Below are 24,617 nucleotides of genomic sequence, written 5' to 3'. Positions count from 1 at the left end.
AGACAGGCCGCGTAGTGGACGTAAGAAGACGCGGGAAGAAACGTGTGCCACCGTCACTCAATCAATTGAGCAGTCTCCATTGAAATCCATTCACAAAAGAGCAGCTGAACTTAAAGTACCACAGTCAACAATGCATGACCACATTAAAAGAGATTTGAAAATGAAAGGATTTAGGCCGATGCATGTGAATGAATTATCTGACAATGACATGGAGCAACGAGTTGCAGCCTGCCATGCTTTGTTCGAACAATTCCCAAATGCCGTGTCTCGCCAAGAGTGTTATTTTCTGTCGAATGTGCGATATATTGCAGTTCACATAGGAGGAATGTGGTTTTCTGGTCTAAGGAAAATCCTCATTATGTGCAAGAGTTGGAAAGGAATCCCACTCATGTTATGGTATGGGCCGGAATATCATCACGTCACTTGTGCGGACCGTATTTTCTTGATGGGTATGTGAATGGAAAATCTTATTTGTATATGTTACAATCTTGGTTAATACCTCAGGTTCAAGACAAGGGAATCATGGGTCATGTGGTTACAGCAGGATGGAACTCCAGCACATTTTGCTATTCAGGTACGCGAGTTCCTTGATGAACAATTTCAAGGCCTCTGGATTGGCCGTGGCTTATCAACATTTCCAGCCCCGTTGTAATGGCCACCACGAAGCCCAGAGCTTACCACGCCAGACAACTCATTATGGGGAATAATCAGGTCCCATGTGGCTCAACGTCAGTACACGACTAATGAAGAATTACGCAAAAGTGTGGAGGAAGCCTTTCATTCCATAACTCCTGAGATGCTCCGCAAGATGTCAATGAGGACTTGGAGACAGATAGAATTCTGTGTAAGGCGTGATGGTGCACATACAGATTCCCTGTATTCAAAGTTTTTATATGTAAGTACTCCACTATAATATGAAACGTATGAAACTAGGGCTACGGGGACTTCCCGGACATCCTGTACACTAGCTGTACTACGACTTTCCTGCCTTTAACACTTCCTAATGTACTCCTTACATAAAGTCGTAATGAGTCCTAATTTTAATAACAAAAACACTATGGGGTACGTTCATGGAGAGAATACACGTGTATTCCGTATTACAGAACAGTAGCGTAACTAAATTCATAACAAAATCTCTCCTGCCCTATACCAGTCAAAACCGGTCTCCCGTTGACTTTAACTCTCGTCATTGAGATAACAGGTCTCAATGAGAGTAAATTTTGAGTAGTAAACTACTCAGATGCAAAGTGAACTAAGCTAAGATCTTCTCCGATGTCAAGACGTACAGCCCTCCTCCGATGATAGTTTAGAATCGTCCTTCTAAGTAGTTGTAAGTAAGAGTGAGAGTCCTCCAAGCAAGTTGTAAGTAAGAGTGTCCTTCCAAGCAAGAGCCTCTCCGGCTCTTGTCGTCGAAGTATATCGGTTCCAAAGTCTCCCTCCATCAACTATATCACATGGTCCAGTAAGATCTGATGTACTATCCCTTCTCCTATGTATTGCTGTGAATCCATCATGTTGCTTGCTTCATTACGTCCATTCACATAGGTTGAACTTTCCCACAGAAACAAAGCGTCAGGTAGCAAACTTTGAAAAGTAGGCGTTAACAAGGTTTTAACTGTCTCTTCAGAGTGTGGAGAGGGTAAGGTCTCTCGTAAGCTTGATGACGTACATTTCCTGGTAATGGACTGAAATTAGCCTGCTGATTCCGGTCACCTGACTTCGGCTATTGGAAAATTTATTGCAAGTTATTAATACGAATGATGTTGAAATACTTTATTCAGTAAGTCGTTCGTTCAGAATGCGTTATAGCTGCGATACAAAGAAACGAAATGATGATGTGAAATGGATGATTAAAACCCTATATACATAATAATTTAAAAATGACCTACCAGTGATTAACTTTTCAATTAATTACACAGATCAATAATTTAGTACATGCTGTGATGTTCCAAACATCACATTCGCCCTTCTGAGCCCGAAACAAGTGGCACTTCCGTTGAGGGCTCCCACCTACACTCTGCCACTTACGTTTCACTTGTTTTTAAAGCAGCTCTACATTCACTCATTATACAACATAACAGTATTTTACAAAATTACATCTTGGTCTCTTCTACGACCAACTGTTTGTCATCTTGATGATTCCACATACAACTTAATTACAACAGATAATATTTAACACTTCAAAATTTCCTTTAAAGAAAACACAATATTATAACTTAGCGAGTTTCTGATGTCTCTCTTCAAATGTTCATCATCTCTTGCTGATTTCATGAATCCAGTGTATGCAACACTTTGACAATTCAATTTACATCTGTACAAAATTTACACAAACAAAATATGTCGTATTACTCTTTCAAGTGTTTTATACGTTCTTGCTCTATGACTTATCACTTGACACACGCTAACACATTCACGTGGTTTTAGCCTAGGGTAAAATTATTGCAAGTCTTTAGGATGATTTCGTATAGTCTACGGGGAATCTACAAATCTTAATCTGCAATATTAATGATCCTCGTTATAGTAAATCAATTCTATATTACCCATATATGGCATTACATAAAGGGAACAGACGTAACCTTGGTAATGAACTCATGTGTATCGTATACACACACCCCGTCTAGATGGCAAAACAAAACTTGGGAAACTCCATGGCACCGGACTCCCTGCGACAGGTACATTATATAAGAGATAAGAGTGGCCTGGCCTACTGACCCATATCCCATCTTTATGGAAAATACAACGGACTCATAATATATTTACGTAAACTCCTAATGTTGTACGATGCCAGTAAAATGCTATCGCCGTCAGCTAATTCATAAGCACAAGGTCCTGGTTTCTTATGTATATAATACGGTCCTTGATATAAAAAGAATTTTTTTTTTTGTGACTTTATCTTCACTGTTAGACAACATGGGAACTCTTAAAAGAACAAGGTCACCTACCTCAAATTCATCCAATACCTTACGTTTTTGCTGCTTCTTTCGAAGGTTGCCTGATTTTACTAGATTTTCTCTGGCCACTCTTATATAAAATTCATCAATACGCTGTGGCTCCTCGGTAATACCCAATACTCTCACCAATTCATTTTGTGGCTTAGTACCAAAAAGAACTTGCAACGGTGTCAATCTAGTACTCTCGTGCTGTACAGCATTGATCCATGTCTCAACAGGGGATATTTGCGCTACCCAAGCGGAATGCTTCTCGTTCACTAGTGATCTGAACATGCGTGCATGTTCTTTCATCACCCGTTCACACATGTTACCCTGAAGATTTCTTATGGATGAATGGACCTGAGTAATACCTAATTCACTAATTACGGCTTTCCACTTCTTCGATGTGAATTGTGGTCCACTGTCTGACAGTATTCTCTGAGGAGTACCTAATTTAGGGACATGCTTCTCTCGAATTATACGACTACAGGATTTTCCTGTTGCTTTCCTCATAGGATATAATTGACCAATTTCGAAAATCGACTATCGAGACAAAAATATATTGTAAGCCGTATTGCCCTTTAACTATTGGTCTGAAGAGGTCGATACAAGTAATCTATGATCTTCATATCCGTATTGACGAACTACACGATTAGAAATAGGAAAGGATTTCCACCTATCAATACTTATTTATTGCACTTATTATGCTACAGTACCGGTTTCGACCCCGTACATAGGGTCATCTTCAGCTGAACAATACATTCACGTATACATCATGAAGCTATGATTAAGATTACATTGTCTGGGGAATGCCATATGATAACAAATATTTGGTCACGTCCAAATGGGGCATGATATAGATGTTGATTCCCATAGGGAACATGAAATATTTGTCCTGAATGAGTAAATTTATAATACCAATATAATGATCCGTTATTGGGCATTATAAATTTTCCAGCTAACTCATTCTTGGTTGCCTGCGTTTCGCCCTCATGTGCTAAGTTGAGCTCATCAGTTGGTCCTTAGCACACCTACCAACACGCAAGGCTTGTGCATACCGTGGAGGCCACTGCATAGGCCACTTGAAGCCACCAGCAGTGGGTGATATTTTCATGCCATTCATAACAGGGACTGGCTGCATAAGGAATGGTATTACTAGCATCGCTCGTACCTCAGTCACTTTCATATTGTCAAAGCCAAGGATAAGACTGAGAAGGATCAATCATTTAACGTAATAATGAGAAAAATCCATTCATGCTTTTTTTTTTTTTTTTTTCTCTCTCTAGTTGCTTTATGTCGCACCGACACACATAGGTCTTATGGCGACGATAGGATAGGAAAGGTGTAGGAGTTTGAAGGAAGTGGCCATGGCCTTAATTAAGGTACAACCCCAGCATTTGCCTGGTGTGAAAATGGGAAACCACGAAAAAACATATTCAGGGCTGCCGACAGTGGGATTCGAACCCACTATCTCCCGGATGCATGCTCACAGCCGCGTGTCACTGACCGCACAGCCAACTCGCCCGGTACATGCTTACCTAACAGCATATCATAATCGCTGTGATCCATTCGCAAATAATTCTTGTAATAAACTTAACCATGATAGGTTAATATTGTGTTTGGTCCGTATTGACTGGTCTAAATGTACAATATAACTATTTATAATAGTTTATTTAAATCCGCCTTGATCAATACACTCATTAAATGAAAGAAACATTATTTATTAAACCATGGTCATGCCTGGCAGGCGGTCTGTCAGATCTGGCCCCAAAGGCGAGGCCTGCGAAAAAATCTGTCCGTGTTTGGCCAGCTATTGATCTACTTGAAAAATTGCGGACTGTGAAAGGTCGATTTCCGATTTTAGGAAAGCTCCTTAGTATACAGTGGCAACAATTCCTGTATCGACTCATCATGTGAGTGAGGGTTCAGCACGATGAATATTATTAAACACAAACTGCTAACCAAGCTTGCCGAGAAGAATGTATTGATCGTTGGTGTTTTGGTGCGAAACAAACAGGCACATGCAGTGTAATTTTAAAGAAGCTGGCCTTGAAGGTGACTGGTGATTATTTGGGTTAGTATCTCCTAAAATATAAATTTCCATTCTTATATGAACTGATAGACTATACTACTTAAGGTCACATTTCAAAAACAATATGTAGCTTTATCCTAGTCTAACCTGTGTTCTTCATAATGTATATTTGGAAAAAATGTGCTGGCTCATGATAAAAAGTGGCTGGCTACTGAATTATTTCTATTTTTTTCTACCCCTGCCTATTGTTGATGATGACAAAAATGTCATCATCAAATCTACACCAAAAAAATATATTGTCTATTTTACTAATTGATGTGTGCTCTAAATGGTCTATGTAAATTTCGGCAAGTATACCAGAGGCGGGAGATCCCATCGGTAAGCCTTGCTGCTGGTAAATAGTATCATGGAATTTAAAGTAGTTGTTACTAATGGCAAAATCAAGTAATTTAATGAACTCTTCTATTTCTAAAGTGCTTAGAGTGCTGTGACTTTTTAGATTGGATTCAATGATTTCTGTTGTTCGTTTTGTGGGAATTATGTTAAATGATGCGAGAATGTGGTATTGTTCAATCTTTAATCCTTTCGTTCTATTACAAAAATCTATTGAATTCCGTATTGTTTTATTAGCTAAGAATACGTAGTGCTTTTCAAGGAATTTTTGGATACATTGTGAGAGTTTATAGGTTGGGCTTGCTCTGTAGTTGATAATAGGTCTCATTGGTATGTGTTCTTTATGTATTTTGGGATAAGCTTTAGCAGTTGGTATTTGAGGATTCATTACTATAAGTTTTGAGGATTCTACTTCAGTTAAAAGAAAGCGTGTATTTTTTAATAAGGCTTTGAAGTTTCTTTGTGTGTTATTAGTTGGATCTTTACGTTTGATGAGGAAAGTGTTGTCTTGAAAACATTCTTTAGTTTTCGATATGTATTGGCCTTTAAAAAACTGTATATAGGATAATATCTTTTGTTTATTTCCACCTATTCAATACATTACAAGAAGTTGGCATTTACTTTAAAACATTATTCAGATGAGATATGTTTCGCCTCTCACTGTGAGGCATCTTCAGTCATTATCAAAAACCTTATTATTTTACCAGGCATCTGGTTAAAGATATTCAAAAATGTGTTTGATGATTATAAGAGAGGTAAGATTTACGTTAGTTATAAACATGTTCATGAAGTAACTAAAAATCCAATATATTGATAAAAACATATGTAGTTTTTTGTTGAATAGGACTTGTTTGATTCTACTATAGTAAGAGAAGGTGGCTTGAAGCCGTAGTCGTTAATAGATGTCTAATACATAGTGGAAGGCATAAAATATCAGTTCTATGAGAATATACATTACATTCAAATGATACTAAAAACTAGTGGATTCAAAGGTAGTACATATAAAATGTTCAATGAAATAACTATAGATCTAATAAAATGATAAACACATATGTAGTTCTTTGTTAATTAGGACGTTGTAAGATTGTACGGCTTAAAGCCGTAGTCATTAATAGATGTCTAATACATAGTGGAAGGCATATGAAATCAGTTCAATGAGAATATATAATACAAACAATTCATACATAAAAACTGGTAGATTCATAAGAGGTACATTTAAAAATGAAGGCGTCATGTGACTATAAAAGACAGTTGATGGCTTTAAGCCGTAGTCAAAGTTTGAAATGTAGGTCAAATAACTGCTAAATATATGGTAAAAAGATATAAGTCAAAATATACAGCTTAGTAAAAAAAAAATATGAAGGAAAAACATTCCAATTGCTTGACAAAAGTTACTTGACGTTGGCATGCGTATGTCCGTGATATTTATTGGTCAACATTTCGTAGGTTATTTTAGATTTATTCGGCAAGATTGCGTTGACAAGAAGTTCACCAGATGTTTATAGTTGGCCTAATTTGTAAAAAGAAAGTTGCAGAGATGATGATGGGTGGAAATTCTCAACGTTGGTATGGTTTTTTTGACGTGAAGGTTGGAGAGCTGTTGTGTTCTTCTTCGATGACAATATATTTTATAAAACGTTGATTGTAAATAATTTATACTATTGAAGAGTATTATGGAAGTTTGATGAAGCTGTTTAATTATTGTTGTTATAGAAAGGTTCTGAAATGAAGAAAAAACTGTAGTTAATTTTGACGAAAATGAAAGAAAACATGGGAAGGTTTTGTTTAAGTGTTGTTAGTGAGAAAATGTTGGTGCTTACCTATGGCGTTGTAGGCCCATTTAACAAGCTGTGTGAGGCGCTATTAGGATACTAATGGTCACTAACGGTTTTTACTCCTTGTGTTGTACGTATGTCGTCTGGCTAGAGGGGGGTGGGTAGGAGGGGGCGGAGTTGTAGGTTTGTGATTCGTGAACGGGAGGGAGTTGTGAATGGTAGGGGAAGCGGAGGGACGTGTATCATTTATAGGTTTATGAATGGTGCGTGGAGGGGAATTACGTAAGATGGGAGGGGGAGGGGGGTATGATGTATTTGTTGACGTAGGGGTGTTTGTTGATACTGTTTTGAAAATATTAAAAAACTTTTTGTCCTGAAGGTTTACATTATTGAATAATGTTACTATTTGGTCATATAAAGGGCTTCTATTGTCTATTGGATCATTTAAATTCTTATTAGCATTGAATTTTTGGTCCAAAAATATGTATAAATTTTCGAATTCGGTCATAAGTCTACCTTTTTTTACTGTTTTTAAAATTTGAAGGTCCTGTTCAATTGTGGTAAAGTTGTGCCCCGTTTCTTTCATGTGATTGCTCATTGCTGAGTGTTTATTATGTTTCTGAGCATTGAAATGTTCTGTGTACCTAGTTATGAAGCTTCTGCCTGTTTGTCCGATGTATGAGCTGAGGCACTCATTACATTTTAATCTATAGATACCGGAGCCTGAGTATTTATTATTTTCTGAATTTATTGTATTATGGTTGAAGAACATTTTTTGGTTTGAATTTTGAGTTTTGAAAGCTATTTTGATCTCTTGATTTTTTAAGGTGTTGGTTACTTGGTGTATGATTGGGTTGGTGTATGTAAAGGTTGCGAACTTTGATTTTTCATTTTTTATTGGGGAGAGGTTTGTGGATAGTTTCAATTTAACTTTATTGATTAGTTTGTCTATGATAGAGGGATTATATCCATTGAAAGTGGCTATTTCTTTTATTGTATTTATTTCTTTTTTAAAATTGGTCGCTGAAAGGGGAATTTTTAGAGCTCTGTACACCATACTATAAAATGAGGACTGTTTGTGTGATTGTGGATGAAGGGAACTTTGTTTAATAGTTATAGGTGTGAATGAGGGTTTTCTGTAAATTTGGAAATCAAACTTATTGGAAGTTCTTGTTATTGTGATGTCAAGAAAATTAATTGATTTGTGGTTCTCATCCTCTTTAGTGAATTTAATATTGTTATCCAGATTATTTAAATAAGTTAATATGTTTTCACTATTGTTGAGGTTTTTGTCAATTATTACTAGCGTGTCATCAACATAGCGTAGCCAGAGATTTAATCCATTGATGTTATTTATTATTTTGCTGTTTTCGAGGTTTTCCATATAAATTTCAGCAAGTATTCCGGATAAAGGGTCTCCCATGGCCAGGCCTTCCTGTTTGTATATTTTATTGTTGAAAGTGGAAAAAGTTGTTTTGTAAGACGAAGTTTAGTACTTTTAAGAATTCTTCTATTTCTATTTTGCTTAAATTGCTATGTTTGGAAAGATTGTTTTTTATTATTTCTATAGTTTTTTTAGCGGGAATGTTTGAATACTTGTTAATAACGTCGAAAGAGCACAATGTGTGATTAGGTTTTAAGTTAAATTTTTTTAGAGTTTCACATAGTTCTATTGAATTTTTGGGGTGTTTGTTATGGAATTTGAAATGTTTTTTGAGAAATTTCTGGAGGAATTGTGAGGTTTTATATGTCGGGCTATTTTGGCTGTTTATGATTGGTCGAATGGGAACGTCCTTTTTATGTACCTTCGGTAGTGATCTGACGGTGGGTAGTTTGGGGTTCATATTAATGAGACTTTGGTATTCATGTTCATTAAATAAAAATGAAGAGTTTTTTAAAAGTGTTTTTAGATTACGTTGAGTTTTTGTAGTGGGATCCTTTGAGATTATTGTGTAGGTCTCATTAGAGAAGAACTCCTCTGTTTTATGAATGTAATCTTGTTTTTTCATTAAGACTACAGTATTGCCTTTGTCGGCTTTAGTTATTATTATGTTATTAGTGTCCACTTTTTTTCTTAATTCTTGGATCTGTTTTAGTGAGGACGGGTTATTTTTGTTAAAAATTTCTTTTACAAGGGCAGGTAATTTCTTTTTAATTTCATATTTTATGTCGTTTTGTTTGTCTGTTGGAATTTGTTTGTTTATGTTTGTTTCAGCTTCGGCTATTGTAGTGATTATATCTTCTGCTTTATGTGGGTTGGGCCAATTATGTTTTAAGCCTTGGTTGAATAAACGTGTTTCTTTATCTGTATACTAAGCTGTATATTTTGACTTATATCTTTTTACCATATATTTAGCAGTTATTTGACCTACATTTCAAACTTTGACTACGGCTTAAAGCCATCAACTGTCTTTTATAGTCACATGACGCCTTCATTTTTAAATGTACCTCTTATGAATCTACCAGTTTTTATGTATGAATTGTTTGTATTATATATTCTCATTGAACTGATTTCATATGCCTTCCACTATGTATTAGACATCTATTAATGACTACGGCTTTAAGCCGTACAATCTTACAACGTCCTAATTAACAAAGAACTACATATGTGTTTATCATTTTATTAGATCTATAGTTATTTCATTGAACATTTTATATGTACTACCTTTGAATCCACTAGTTTTTAGTATCATTTGAATGTAATGTATATTCTCATAGAACTGATATTTTATGCCTTCCACTATGTATTAGACATCTATTAACGACTACGGCTTCAAGCCACCTTCTCTTACTATAGTAGAATCAAACAAGTCCTATTCAACAAAGAACTACATATGTTTTTATCAATATATTGGATTTTTAGTTACTTCATGAACATGTTTATAACTAACGTAAATCTTACCTCTCTTATAATCATCAAACACATTTTTGAATATCTTTAACCAGATGCCTGGTAAAATAATAAGGTTTTTGATAATGACTGAAGATGCCTCACAGTGAGAGGCGAAACATGTCTCATCTGAATAATGTTTTAAAGTAAATGCCAACTTCTTGTAATGTATTGAATAGGTGGAAATAAACAAAAGATATTATCCTATATACAGTTTATGAAACTTTCAATACGGACGAAAAATGATTTTCATCACTTGTAATGTATTGGTCTTTGTCGATGAGAACAGTGGTGTTGCCTTTGTCGGCTTTCGTTATAAGTAGATCATTCTGTTTTATTTTATCTTTTAGTTTGTTTATGTGCATTTTATTGGCAGAGTTATTGTTTTGGAAGTTACTGTGAATTTTGTCGATATATTGTGGGAGCCTTTTTAAAATATCATATCTGACTTCATCTCATAGCTCGTGTGGGATTTTCTGTATGGCATTTTCTATTTCGGTGATGGTGGTTGTGATGTTCTGGAAGGTTGATGTGTTGCCCCAGTTGTGCTTGGGTCCCTTGCTCAAGTAAATTTTTAGTACTACTCAGATGCGAAGCAAACTAAGTTAAGATCTTCTCCGATGTCAGCACGTACAGCCCTCCTCCGATGATAGATTAGAATCCCCCTTTAAGTAGTTGTAAGTAAGAGTGAGAGTCCTCGAAGGAAATTGTAAGTAAGTGTGTCCTTCCAAGCAAGAGCCTCTCCAGCTCTTGTCGTCGAAGTATATCGGTTCCAAAGTCTCCCTCCATCAACCATATCACATGGTCCAGTAAGATCTGATGTACTATCCCTTCTCCTAGGTATAGCTGTGAATCCATTATGTTGCTTGCTTCATTACGTCCATTCACATAGGTTGAACTTTCCCACGGAAACAAAGCGTCAGGTAGCGAACTTTGAAAAGTAGGCGTTAACAGGGTTTTAACTGTCTCTTCAGAGTGTGGAGAGGGTAAGGTCTCTCGTAAGCTTGATGACATACATTTCCTGGTAATGGGCTGAAATTAGCCTGCTGACTCCGGTCACCTGACTTCGGCTATTGGAAAATTTACTGCAAGTTATTAATACAAATGATGTTGAAATACTTTACTCAATAAGTCGTTCGTTCAGAATGCGTTATAGCCGCAATACAAAGAAATGAAATGATGATGTGAAATGGATGATTAAAACCTTATATATATATTATAATAATTTAAAAATGACCTACCAGTGATTAAATATATATATATCTTTTCAATTAATTACACAGATCAATAATTTAGTACATGCTGTGATGTTCCGAACATCACAACACCGGCAGAAATATATATGCAAACACCATGAAATAAGGAATGTAGAATACGAAATGTTGGCAGTATATTTGTCCAGGTAACATATTTAATTGATTAAAAGTACAAGACTGCAGGTTAATATCTGCGTGAGAAAAGTCATTGCAAATGTGCCTTGCTGCTCCATTAATAACCTGTGTAATCGCCCGTCTGTTGAATGCAGGCATGCAAACATGCATGCATTATATCGTACAGGTGCTGGATGTCAGCTTGTGGGAGGGAATGCCATGCCTGTTGCACTTGGTCAGTCAATACAGGGACAGTTAATGCCGGTTGTGGATGACGCTGGAGTTGTCATCCAATGATGTCCCTTACGTGCTCGACTGGGGACAAATCGGGGGATCGAGCAGGCCAAGGCACAATGTCGACACCCTGAGGAGCACGTTGGGTTACAACAGCGGCATGGGGGCTTGCATTATCCTGTTGGAAAACACCCCTGGGAATGCTGTTCATGAACGGTAGCACACCAGGTCGAATCACCAGACAGACGTACGCATCTGCAGTCAGGGGCGTGGGACAACCAAGAGAGTGCTCCTGCTGTCATAGGAAATTACTCTCGAGACCAGAACTCCCGGTGTAGGTCGAATGTGTTGACGCTGCAGACAGGTGAAATGCAGGCACTCGCCTGGCCTCCTAACCAACACACGACCATCACTGGCACCAAGGCAGAACCGGCTTTCATCGGAAAACACAACGGACCTCCACTCCATCCTCCAGTGAGCTCTCGCTTGAGATCACTGAAGTCGCAGCCGGCGGTGGTTTGGGGTAAGTGGAATGCACACTGCAGGGCTGGGCCGGAGCTGTCCTTCAGGTAACTGATTTCGAACAGTTTTTTTGCGTCACATTGGTGCCAACTGCCACTCAAATTGCTGCTGCAGACGCAGTCCACTGCCGCTCAGCCATACACCGAATACAGCTGTCCGTCTCAGTGGTGCCACGTTGACGCCTGGAGCCCGGTCTTCTTGTGAGCGTACCTTCTTGTGACCACTGCTGCCAGCACACATGCACAGTGGAGACATTCCTGCTAAGTCGTGAAATAGCGCAGAAGGAAAATCCACCTTCACGTTGCCTATTATACAGCCTCATTCAACCGCAGTGAGCTGTTTATACTGGCCTCTTCGATGTCGTAAAGGCATTCTTGACCCACTCACAGTCACTCCGTCCAATCTCACAGATAACTAACATTCTCGCACAGTACAGCCCATATTTAAACAAACTTGATGTGCAAAATCATGGAGTCGCTACTAGCGCCACACTAATGCAATTTGCGGGAAATTTGAATCGGCGTCATCCTTCAGATGTATATACACTACTAACAATGTTCGTTAATCTAGCAACTCCTTCTTGGTGTTTGGATATCTTTTTGTGCCAATGTATTTAAAATATTAACATAACTGCTTTTTTATTTATTTGCATGCCCCCAATACAATTAAAAATTTAAAATAAAATATGTCCTCTTTATAGCATATGAGATTATATGTATAGGCCTATATTATGCCGGGTGTTTTTCTCCAAGTTATAGTGTGTGAAACAGAAATTTTGATTAATCGGACCATTAATCGATTAAAGTCATTCAGTTAACCGATCCTTGATCGACAGTTCTAATAATAATAATAATAATAATAATAATAATAATAATAATAATCGTCATATCTTTCTGTGCAGTATGTTGTTGACACACATACCACCTGAATATGAATGTCTCAAGGAGGGGAGAGTTTGAGCGCTTCCTTATTCAGTTATAAATAGTTAATTGTAAATTAGCCATTGTGCCCATTTTTAACTGGCTAGTTTTTTGACAAATGCAGCAGTGTGGCCATCTGTCGGAGATGAGTGGCAGCAGAACAGACAGGGGACCCACCATTTAGCAGCATTCAGTCAGTCACCAAAGATAGATTTAAAAGATGTTTTTTTTTTATGATAGTGTGTGTGTGTACTTTATAGGTGTGTATGCATATACTATAGGGTATCGTCAAAGTACTGTTTTGTTTTCCTGCTTTATCATTATCCTTCCTGGATCCTGCCGAATAAGATGAATTAAGGTTCCGTTAAAATTGAACTTGGGACATATGGAGCGTGGTAGACGGACTTACTGTAAACCTTTATTGGATAACCCATCTGGAATTTATTACTGTTTTATTTTGTCTTACAGACCCTACAGGGATCTTGAAGTTGACTGATTTTGGTTTTGCCAAGGAGACCTTCTCAAAAGATACACTCCAAACTCCATGTTATACGCCTTATTATGTGGGTAAGTTCATCTGAGTAATAAGATTATTTGGAATTTATGCTGTTGTAAATTCTTTTCAGGACTCTTGAGAGAAAGAAGTATTTCATTTGATGTTTTACTGCTCATTAATGGAAGTATATTTTAGCTTTTAGAATGGTTTAAGAAAACCATAATTAATGATTTCTTTATTTCTCTCATTCCTGACCTTTTCCCAATTATCTGGAGTCATCATTGATATAGATTAAGCCCAGTTTTATATCTGGATGCCCTTCCTGGCACCAACCCTATGTGGAGAGATGTATTTAATCTACTGTGTTCAATGCACAGTGTCAACAAACTTCAAAAATGTATACATAATTATCTAAAACACGTTTCGACTCCTTGGACCATCATCAGTGCATACACATTTTTTTTTTTTAGCATTAAAATATAAAACTACTTGTCGCAAAGTCTCTTCAGAAAATTAAATTTTCTCAGTGCGATCTTCTTTTAAGTGACTTCTTGCGTATCTCGTATTATGCTATGTAAACATCATTAAAATGTTTTGTGGTTTATGTTCTTGAGGTTATTAAACACAGAAATAGTGGAAGTTTATTGGACCTTATATGACTAATAGTCTTAATATTTTTGTCAAATGTGGACCAAGGTTGATTTGTAGTTGTCAGTCTTCTAAGAGTTATAAGAGTTACTGTTCTGTGAGATGGAACCTATAAGAAGGGAAATTTTCTGTTAAAATTGTGGAGAAGCTTGAGATTTTGACGTAAAATTATGAAATAGAAAATGGATTGTCTCACTTCATGGTCTGATGGAGTGGCATGTGTGATGTGACCGGTAGTGATCCCACTACTGATCTGGCTTTCTCTCGACAAAAGCACACGGGGGGCGAAACGCTGGCAACCAGGAATGAGTTAGCTGGAATGTCCAATAACGGACCATTTATATTGGTATTAAAAGAGGACCTGACCTCAAATATTCAAAAGAACCTAAAATCCCTTTTAAAAAATTCCATGTTCTTACATTCCGATCAGGAACACTCCCAATTAGTACTAATGAATCCTATAGTGCCTATGGCTAGAACTGCACCAAAAATTCACAAACAAGATGTCCCCATTAGACCAATTACAGTAAAATGCCATTATAATGAATGCCAGTTTAACAAAATGTTCAGAATAGCGAAATTTATTTTTAGGCCCCTTCCGTTTTCCTTATTTAATGTAAGTTAAAATTTTCATTGTAACGATTATCGAACTTTCAGTATAATGAATTAAAAATGTAGCCTTTTTGCTTATATTTAACATCTTTTTCCTTCAAAATATAATTGAAATTCATCCTGTTTTAATCACCATGTATTTTGCACAACATGTCTCTATACAGCTAATACCACGCAGCACACACTATGCAACACACAGGCGAAACTAACCGATTACAAAGTAGGGGAAGGTAACCAAAACACGTTACAATTCTGACGAGCAGGTTGCCTACCCAACAGCACATAAAGATTATCTTATTCAGTTTTGGTGTACAAGTACTGAACGTTATTATGTAGGATTAATTTCTTATACATAAAATGCAAATTAAAGCCAATTTTCTATTAATAAAAATATCCTCAAATATTGGGGTGCGCAGATTGGATTAAGTGTATATGTTACAGTATTCGCGTTTACAGGATACGGTTCAGGTAGCCATTTTCTATACATGGATGTACGCGATTGGTCGAGCTGGATATCGATTTCAAAGTAACCAATACGTAAGAAGTAATAATGCTATTGGCTGGGTAGGAACACCACATTTACAATCAGCCAATGAACGTTACAGTTTCACATCTCTACACTCAGTACTGCATTTCGTTTATTCACGTCTCATGAGGTGTTCATTGTGTATCTTTTGTTCGTGAAGCAACGTGTGTATTAGTGTGCCAGTTAACTCTTTCGCCAATATGGATCAAAAGAAGTGAAAGCAGTTTTCTTTAAAGGAAAAATATAAAATACTTTTATAACAAACACCAGTTTAACAAAATGTACAGAATAGCAAAATTCCTTTTGAAGTGAAGAAAGGAGAAATAGCGAAGATGTATGACGTCAACCCTTCAAAGTTGTGAAATTCTTTACTAACGAAAACAAAATTAAAATCTGTCAAAAAGTGGACTGGGCGTCCGCATCTTGAAGCACACTGAGGTCGCGAATGTTGAACTCGCACCTTCGAGTTTCGACTCGATCACTTAAGTTGGTCGAAGTTTTGTTCCATTGAAAATCGCGGCCAAATAATTCCTGCAGTTGGACATGGTCTAGTGTAACCTCCAATTTACTGTCAAAGAGTGTGACCAGAGAATAATATTTTAAAACCCCCTGCTCCAAAATAAAAGGCTTCTACTAACATTTGTTTTAGAAAAAGTGTGATCTGCAATAATACTTTGATATTTTTATTGGCCCCCGTGCACATGTTTTCATATTTGTAGTTTGGTGTTTTTCACAGCTTTCAGTGCACTTGTTATTTTATGAGCCGCAGCAGGAAAGGTTTTCATATTTGTTCTCTCGTGTTTTTCACACCTTTTAATAATACTTTCCCCTCATCTTTAGATGTGGTAAATATAGTTTACACTGTAGCCGTGGATACACGATGTAAAATGCCCTCATGTCAGAAAAGGCCGTATTTAGTGTTTCGATATCCCTGTTGGAAAGTTTTCATTCGTATATTCAGTACTGTAGTACCTTTTCTTGCTTAACACATACTTTTTTTTTTTTTTTTTTTCGTCCCCTGTAGAAACGTTATAACGAGGTTTTACTGTATACCATAAATGTCATAAAAGAATAATAAAATTACACTATTCATAAAATAAACACATCCATAAGTTCAAGAGTAAATTTGAAAAATAGGCCAATCTATATAATGGCAAATTTTATACAGATTCTTTTAACAGAAACATTGTAAGTTTACTTCGACAGCAGTACTCTACAACTTGAATTTTGCAACAGAACCAAGGATTTTGAATTAAAGGAAAGTAAGACAAAATGACATATAAGTAACATAAAAGGCATGTATTCCAACATACCGATTTCTAAAACAAAAGATATTATAAATGATAGGAATCTGTGTGATGATGAGGAGGAAGAGGAAGATGTGCCTCAAAGTGTTCAACAGAGTTTGACTCTTGTGCAGGCAACAAATATGGCATATAGTCTTCAGGATTTTCTTCTGTCACAAAGTAATGTGCCAGAATCTGTGTTAAATTCAAGTGCAGTGGTTGCTGACTACCTTGAATATTCATTTGTGTGTGGGTGTTCAGAAGAAAATCACAGATTTTTTCAAAATATAAAGTCGAGGACATAATGTACTGGTACAGGGTAAAATTTGAGATGCTGGAAACTTCTTGCAAAAACCTGTACTTCATGTATATATTATGTATGTATCCTAATTTTCCTCTCATTTAATAAATACAGTGTTGTGTGTTGTGTTTGAGTCATCAGTCCACAGACTGGTTTGATGCAGCTCTCCATGCCACCCTATCCTGTGCTAACCTTTTCATTTCTACGTAACTATTGCATCCTACTTCTGCTCTAATCTGTTTGTCATATTCATACCTTGGTCTACCCCTACCATTCTTGCCACCTACACTTCCTTCAAAAACCAACTGAACAAGTCCTGGGTGTCTTAAGATGTGTCCTATCATTCTATCTCTTCTCATCAAATTTAGCCAAATCGATCTCCTCTCACCACTTTGATTCAGTATCTCTTCATTTGTGATTCGATCTGTCCATCTCACCTTCAGCATTCTTCTGTAACACCACATTTCAAAAGCTTCTATTCTCTTTCTTTCTGAGCTAGTTATCGTCCATGTTTCACTTCCATACAATGCCACGCTCTACACGAAAGTCTTCAAAAACATCTTTCTAATTCCTATGTCAATGTTTGAAGTGAGCAAATTTCTTTTCTTAAGAAAGCTCTTCCTTGCTTGTGCTAGTCTGCATTTTATGTCCTCCTTACTTCTGCCATCGTTAGTTATTTTACTACCCAAGTAACAATATTCGTCTACTTCCTTTAAGACTTCATTTCCTAATCTAATATTTCCTACATCACCTGCCTTCGTTCGACTGCACTCCATTACTTTTGTTTTGGACTTATTTATTTTCATCTTGTACTCCTTACCTAAGACTTCATCCATATCATTCAGCAACTTCTCAAGATCTTCTGCAGTCTCAGATAAAATAACAATATCATCGGCAAATCTCAAGGTTTTGATTTCCTCTCCTTGGACTGTGATTCCCTTTCCAAATTTCTCTTTGATTTCCTTTACTGCCTGTTCTATGTAAACATCGAAAAGGAGAGGGGACAAACTGCAGCCTTGCCTCACTCCTTTCTGGATTGCTGCTTCTTTTTCAAAGCCCTCGATTCTTATCACTGCAGACTGATTTTTATACAGGTTGTAGATAATTCTTCGTTCTCGGTATCTGATCGCTATCATCTTCAGAATCATAAATAGCCTGGTCCAATCAACATTATCGAATGCCTTTTCTAGATCTACGAATGCCATGTACGTGGGCTTGTCCTTCTTGATTCGATCCTCTAAGATCAGACGTAAAGTCAGGATTGCTTCACGTGTTCCTACATTTCTTCTGAAGCCAAATTGATCTTCTCCCAACTCAGCTTCAACTTGTTTTTCCATTCTTCTGTAAATAATACGTGTTAAAATTTTGCAGGCATGAGATACTAAACTAATGGTGCGGTAGTTTTCACACCTGTCAGCACCGGCTTTCTTGGGAATAGGTATAACAACATTCTGCCGAAAATCGGATGGGACTTCTCCTGTCTCATACATCTTGCACACTAAATGAAATAACCTTACCATACTGGTTTCTCCTAAGGCAGTCAGTAATTCAGAGGGAATATCATCAATTCCAGGTGCCTTGTTCCTATTTAGGTCACTCACAGCTCTGTCAAACTCTGACCTCAAAATTGGGTCTCCCATTTCTCCCATTTCATCAGCATCAACAGCCTCTTCATGTTCCAGAACCAAATTATCTACTTCTTTACCTTGATACAACTGTTGGAATGCTCCTGCCATCTTTCTGCTTTGTCTTCTTTCCCTAGAAGTGGCTTTCCATCTGAGCTCTTAATATTCATGCACCTAGATTTCCTTTCTCCAAAGGTTTCCTTGATTTTCCTGTACGCAGCATCTACCTTTCCCAGGACCATACAGCCTTCGACATCCTTGCACTTTTCCTTCAGCCATTCTTCCTTAGCTACCTTGCACTTTCTATCCACTTCATTCTTTAATCGCCTGTATTCTTTTCTGCCCTCTTCATTTCTAGGATTCTTGTATTTTCGTCGTTCATCAATCAGGTCTAGTATCTCCTGAGTTATCCACTGATTCTTAGTTGATCTTTTCTTCCTTCCTAACATTTCTTCAGCAGCCCTACTGACTTCATTTTTCATGACTCTCCACTCTTCCTGTACTGTGTTTCCTTCGGCCTTTTCATTTAGTCCTTGTGCAAGATATTCCTTGAAACAGTCCCTCACACTCTTTTGTTTCAACTTGTCTAGATCCCATCTTTTTTTGCATTCTTTCCTTTCTTCAATTTCTTCAACTTCAGATGGCATTTCATGACCAACAAGTTGTGGTCAGAGTCCATGTCTGCTCCTGGGAAAGTTTTGCAATCCAACACCTGGTTTCTGAATCTCTGCCTAATCATAATGAAGTCTATTTGATACCTTCCAGTGTCTCCAGGTCTCGTCCACGTATACAGCCGTCGTTTGTGGTGTTTGAACCAAGTATTGGCGAGGACTAAATTATGATCAGTGCAGAATTCAACCAGCCGACTTCCTCTTTCGTTCCTTTGTCCCAATCCAAATTCTCCTACTGTGCTACCTTCTCTTCGTTGGCCTACCACTGCATTCCAGTCTCCCATCACAATTAGATTCTCGTCACCTTTGACACATTGTATTAAATCTTCTATCTCCTCATATATTCTTTCAATTTCTTCATCATCCACTGAACTAGTAGGCATATAGACCTGCACTATTGTGGTGGGCATTGGTTTGGTGTCTATCTTGGCTACAATAATTCTTTCACTATGCTGGTCGTAGTAGCTTATCCGCTGCCCTATTATCTTATTTATTATTAAACCAACTCCTGCATTTCCCCTGTTTGATTTCGTGTTGATAATTCGGTAGTCGCCTGACCAAAAATCCTGTTCTTCCTGCCAGCGTACTTCACTTATACCAACTTCATCTAACTTTAGCCTATGCATCTCCCTTTTCAGATTCTCTAACCTACCACAACGATTCAAACTTCTAACATTCCACGCTCCGACTCGCAGAATGTCGGTATCCATCTTCCTGATGATCGCCCCCTCTCGTGTAGTCCCCACCCGGAGATCCGAATGGGGGACTAGTTTACTTCCGGAATATTTTACCCGGGAGGAAGCCATCATCAGTACATCCTTCATACAGAGAGAGCTGCATGTCCTCGGGAGGTAGTTACGGCTGTAGTTTCCCGTTGCTTTCAGCCGTGTAGCAGTATCAACACAGCTAAACCATGTTGAATATTATTACAAGGCCGTATCAGTCAATCATCTAGACTGCCGCCCTTGCAACTACCGAAAGGCACTACCCCCCTTTCGATGAACCATTCGTTAGTCTGGTCTCTCAACAGATACCCATCCGATATGGTTGCACCTGCGGCTCGGCTGTCTGCATCATTGGGACACGCAAGCCTCCCCACCGCTGCAAGGTCACATGGTTCGCAGAGGAGGATAAAGTATTAAGGTTTTTTATGTGTAAATTCATGTTGAAATGACATAGATTCTTCAACAGGTTTAGTAATGGGCGAGTTCTTAAGAATTGACTTATTTCAGTATAACAAAATTTCACTATAACAAATTAAATTCTGAGGTCACCAAAATTTTGTTTTACTGGTATTTTACTGTATAAAATATTGAAACAGCTCGACCTACAAATGGTCTCATTTTATTCGCTCTTTTGTTGACCAAATATTTTAAATTTAATAATCATTCAGCAATCAAAAATTCAGTATATTTTTTGTAATAAGGCTAAGGATCTAGTATTATTTCCTTCACACACCACGCATTCCTTATATATAACAAACATGTATGTTAATATCCCTATAAAAGAGATCTTAAACATAGTCCAAAACAACCTAAATAAATACAGCCAACTTAGTGCACATGAGGTCAGCAAATTTATTAACCTTATTAAAGTTTGTTTTGAACAATAACTTTTTCGCATTCAACAACATCTATCACCAAGCCAGCCTCCCAATGGGAACCCCATCATCTGGAATCCTAGCAGAAATATACATGAATAATCTTGAGCATACAAAAATTTATAACCATATTCAAGGTATATACTTTTCGATTCATTCCGTAGATGATGTTTTCGCGATACTAGATCATCAAACAACTAATGATTCCTCCATAACTAAATTCAGTAGACCCTTACATAAAATTCACTAAAAAATTAGGGACATATTCCACCATTAATATTACTTAGATCTTAAAGTCACAAAGTCTAACATGTCCCCTCACATATGACATTTACCGAAAACTTACAAGGCAGCATTTTACAGTCTAGCCCATAGAGCCATTAATATTCCACTGTCTAAACAGAACTGCAGGAAAGAATTGGAAACTATTTAAACAATAAGGCAAGATAATGGTTAAAACAAATATTTTGTTAACAAGATTATTAATCAAATAAAGAACAAATAAAGACATGCCCAGAAAAACAGGTTAACCCTCAAAATTAAAATATTTGAGTTATGCATTGCCATATGTTGTCGGATACGAGAGCTATCTGTTGTGATATTGGGTTATCCTCCATTGACCATATTAGCTTTAATACAAAAGGCAAATGTTCTTGCATTTCTGGTTTTGATCTATCTGTAATGTCAAGAACGGGCTAACCCACTGCTGCAGCTGACATATTCGGTATAAACAGTGGGCAAATGTCTCGCGTAATTCAACAGAAAAAACATACAGTTCTGCTCAGGTAAGCTTGCATGTTTTACTTTTATTATGTACCACTAGGTAAAGCAGTAAATTCACATTAATGGAAATTTTACAGTGTTTTAACAATACAACCCAAGTTTCTTTATTAAATACCACATTTTTTTATTTACTTATTAAAGATGGACAAAAGAGGACATTACAGTAATCGCCCAAGTAAATGCAGCGATGAAAACCTGGCATTTGCTCAAGCTCACACCAACAGTTTTCCTGCTCAGTCCAGTCATTATTTGGTACCCGGACATATATTTTTACTATGTGATTTTTTTTTCTTTTTTAATAATTTGTGTTACGTCGCACAGACACAGATAGGTCTTATGGTGATGATGGGACAGGAAAGGGCTAGGAGTGGGAAGGAAGTAGCTGTGGCCTTAATTAAGGTACAGCCCCAGCATTTGCCTGGTGTGAAAATTGGAAACCACAGAAAACCATCTTCAGGGCTGCCGACAGTGGGTTACGAACCCACTGCCACCTGGATGCAAGTTCACAGCTGTGCGCCCCTAACCACACGGCCAACTTGCCCGGTTTTACCATGTGACCGGGGCTTTGGTCTCATTGAGAAAAAAAAACCAGGCAAGTGTCTTATATTTATGTTCCTGATTAATGGATGGAGCTAGTTAAGAAAACTAGAGTTTAAAATCCTTGCAGTATTGTCAAAATGACAACTGGTATATTTATCACTGCAATGCCTTTTCTCGATAAAGTCCAGACAAAAATAGTGGGATAATCTGGTCAAAAGGTACTGCCGAACAAGACTACTTGTTTGAAAGTAACTTAAAACTAACCTTTTAAGCTCTTTCTTAAGTATAGCTATGGTGAAATTGAGAGTTATGATTCTGTGGACATTAAAAAAAAAAAGTACCTGGTTCACCTTCACATAGTTGTGAGACATTTCCCCTCAAATATCATCGTCCAAGAGCTATAAATCATGCAAAACTGAAAGATTTGCGGGAACTGATGGATATTCCACCAGTTTATCATAAATACTACCAAAACCTTAAATCTGTTCCAGAATCTGAGACTATTTATGATGTACCATTTTTTTACCATAGCACTGATTACTGTTAAATAATACCTTTAACCATAAATTTCTGGGATAAGATAGTGTTATACTATTTGGGAAGTGCAATAGACAAAGTATAACATGTTAAAAAAGAGGGTAAATGAAAGGTGTAATGATTACTTTCGAGATATTACAAAAAATATTTTTTTCATTACCATCTGTGACAGGTATGTAAAGGAGTGACAAGTTTAATGTAAAGTTTCTCTTTGTTTATTGATGTCTTGTTTTGGGTAATGAAATTTGAAAAATTATACTTTCTGCTTGAACCTTATGTTTACAAAAATGAAGATAATGTCTTATCTTTTTTTCAGCCTCATTCACAAACCTCAAATTTTCTCCATTTTAGATAAGCGTGGGATAACCCGTTTTTTCCAGGCATGTCTTCAAATCCACATCCACACTCAGTCAACCTATCAAGAAAAAGATTTACACTTTGTTTACTTTCAATAGTGATAACATATACCATATTACAAATATATTAAAGAAACGTAACATTAATATAGCTTTCAAAACCAATAAAAATAATACCAATCTATTTTTTAAAATCCACACCTTTAACACTTCCAATAAATTCCTAAATTCAGGCGTGTATAAACTCCAGTGCGCCAAATGTGACTAACTAACGTTACATTCACCAGACTGGAAGGAGCTTTCTGAACAGGTATCTAGAACATTTTAATGCCATAAAGTACCATAAATTCTCGGCAATGAGTCAACACATGGCTGGTTTTAGACACAGTTTCCGATCTATAGAGAATGACATGACTATTTTACATGGAGCTAATAAGAGTAAACTATTAAATTATCTTGAGAACCTATATATTGACATAGATTTTTTTTTAAACTCCTACATACAATTTGAATGACATATCACAAAAAATTAATATTCTATTAGAAGACGTTTTTAAACATAATTTCAAACACTGTATCCCTTTACCCACTGTCCCTCCACCCCTCCTTATCTATAACCTATAAACTATCTATAAACTTTCTATAAACCAGATGAGCTCTATAGAGAAACTGAAGTAATAGATGGTATTAGTGATTATGAAGCTGTTTTTGTCGTAGTTAAAAATAAATGTGATAGAAAGGAAGGTCTTAAAAGTAGGACTATTAGGCAGTACCATACGGCTGATAAAGCAGGCATGAGGCAGTTTCTAAAAAGTAACTATGATTGGTGGAAAACGGTATATAAAAATGTACCGAGCTCGATAGCTGCAGTCGCTTAAGTGCGGCCAGTATCCAGTATTCGGGAGATAGTAGGTTCGAACCCCACTATCGGCAGCCCTGAAGATGGTTTTCCATGGTTTCCCATTTTCACACCAGGCAAATGCTGGGGCTGTACCTTAATTAAGGCCACGGCCGCTTCCGTCCTACTTCTAGGCCTTTCCTATCCCATCTGTGTCGGTGCAACGTAAAGCAACTTGCAAATAAAAATAAAAATGTAAACAGACTCTGGGATGGGTTTAAAGAAATTGTTGAGGAATGCGAAAACAGGTTTGTACCTTTAAGGGAGGTAAGGAATCGTAAAGACCCACCTTATTATAATAGAGAAATAAAGAGACTAAGAAGGAGGTGCAGACTGGAAAGAAATAGAGTTAGAAATGGCTGTGGAAGTAAGGAGAAATTGAAGGAATTGAATCTAGCAAAGAAGGCAGCTAAGGATAACATGATGGCAAGCATAATTGGCAGTCATACGAATTTTAGTGAAAAATGGAAGGGTATGTATAGGTATTTTAAGGCAGAAACAGGTTCCAAGAAGGACATTCCAGGAATAATTAATGAACAAGGGGAGTGTGTATGTGAAGATTTTCAAAAAGCAGAAGTATTCAGTCAGCAGTATGTAAAGATTGTTGGTTACCGTCCAGATAGAGGAGAGGACTAAGGCTAAAGAAGTATTAAAATTTACATATGATAACAA

The 24,617-nt window shown here is 37.0% G+C and overlaps 1 protein-coding gene across 2 annotated transcripts in view; it reads left to right on the top strand.

The window, feature by feature from the left end:
* The window catches only part of MAPk-Ak2 (MAP kinase-activated protein kinase 2), a 240,422-nt gene that overhangs the window by 164,239 nt on the left and 51,566 nt on the right, over window positions 1-24,617 (top strand). For both annotated transcript variants that reach the window (XM_067140598.2, XM_068226149.1), the window contains one exon: window positions 13,535-13,633. In XM_067140598.2, coding sequence (XP_066996699.1) covers window positions 13,535-13,633 — 99 coding nt within the window. The remainder of the gene's footprint in view (window positions 1-13,534; window positions 13,634-24,617) is intronic.

The sequence above is a fragment of the Anabrus simplex genome, chromosome 2 (genome assembly GCF_040414725.1).
Source record: "Anabrus simplex isolate iqAnaSimp1 chromosome 2, ASM4041472v1, whole genome shotgun sequence".
Classification (NCBI taxonomy): Eukaryota; Metazoa; Arthropoda; class Insecta; order Orthoptera; family Tettigoniidae; genus Anabrus; species Anabrus simplex.
Note: the sequence above shows the minus strand (reverse complement) of the source record. Positions and strands in the feature narration are given on the sequence as shown.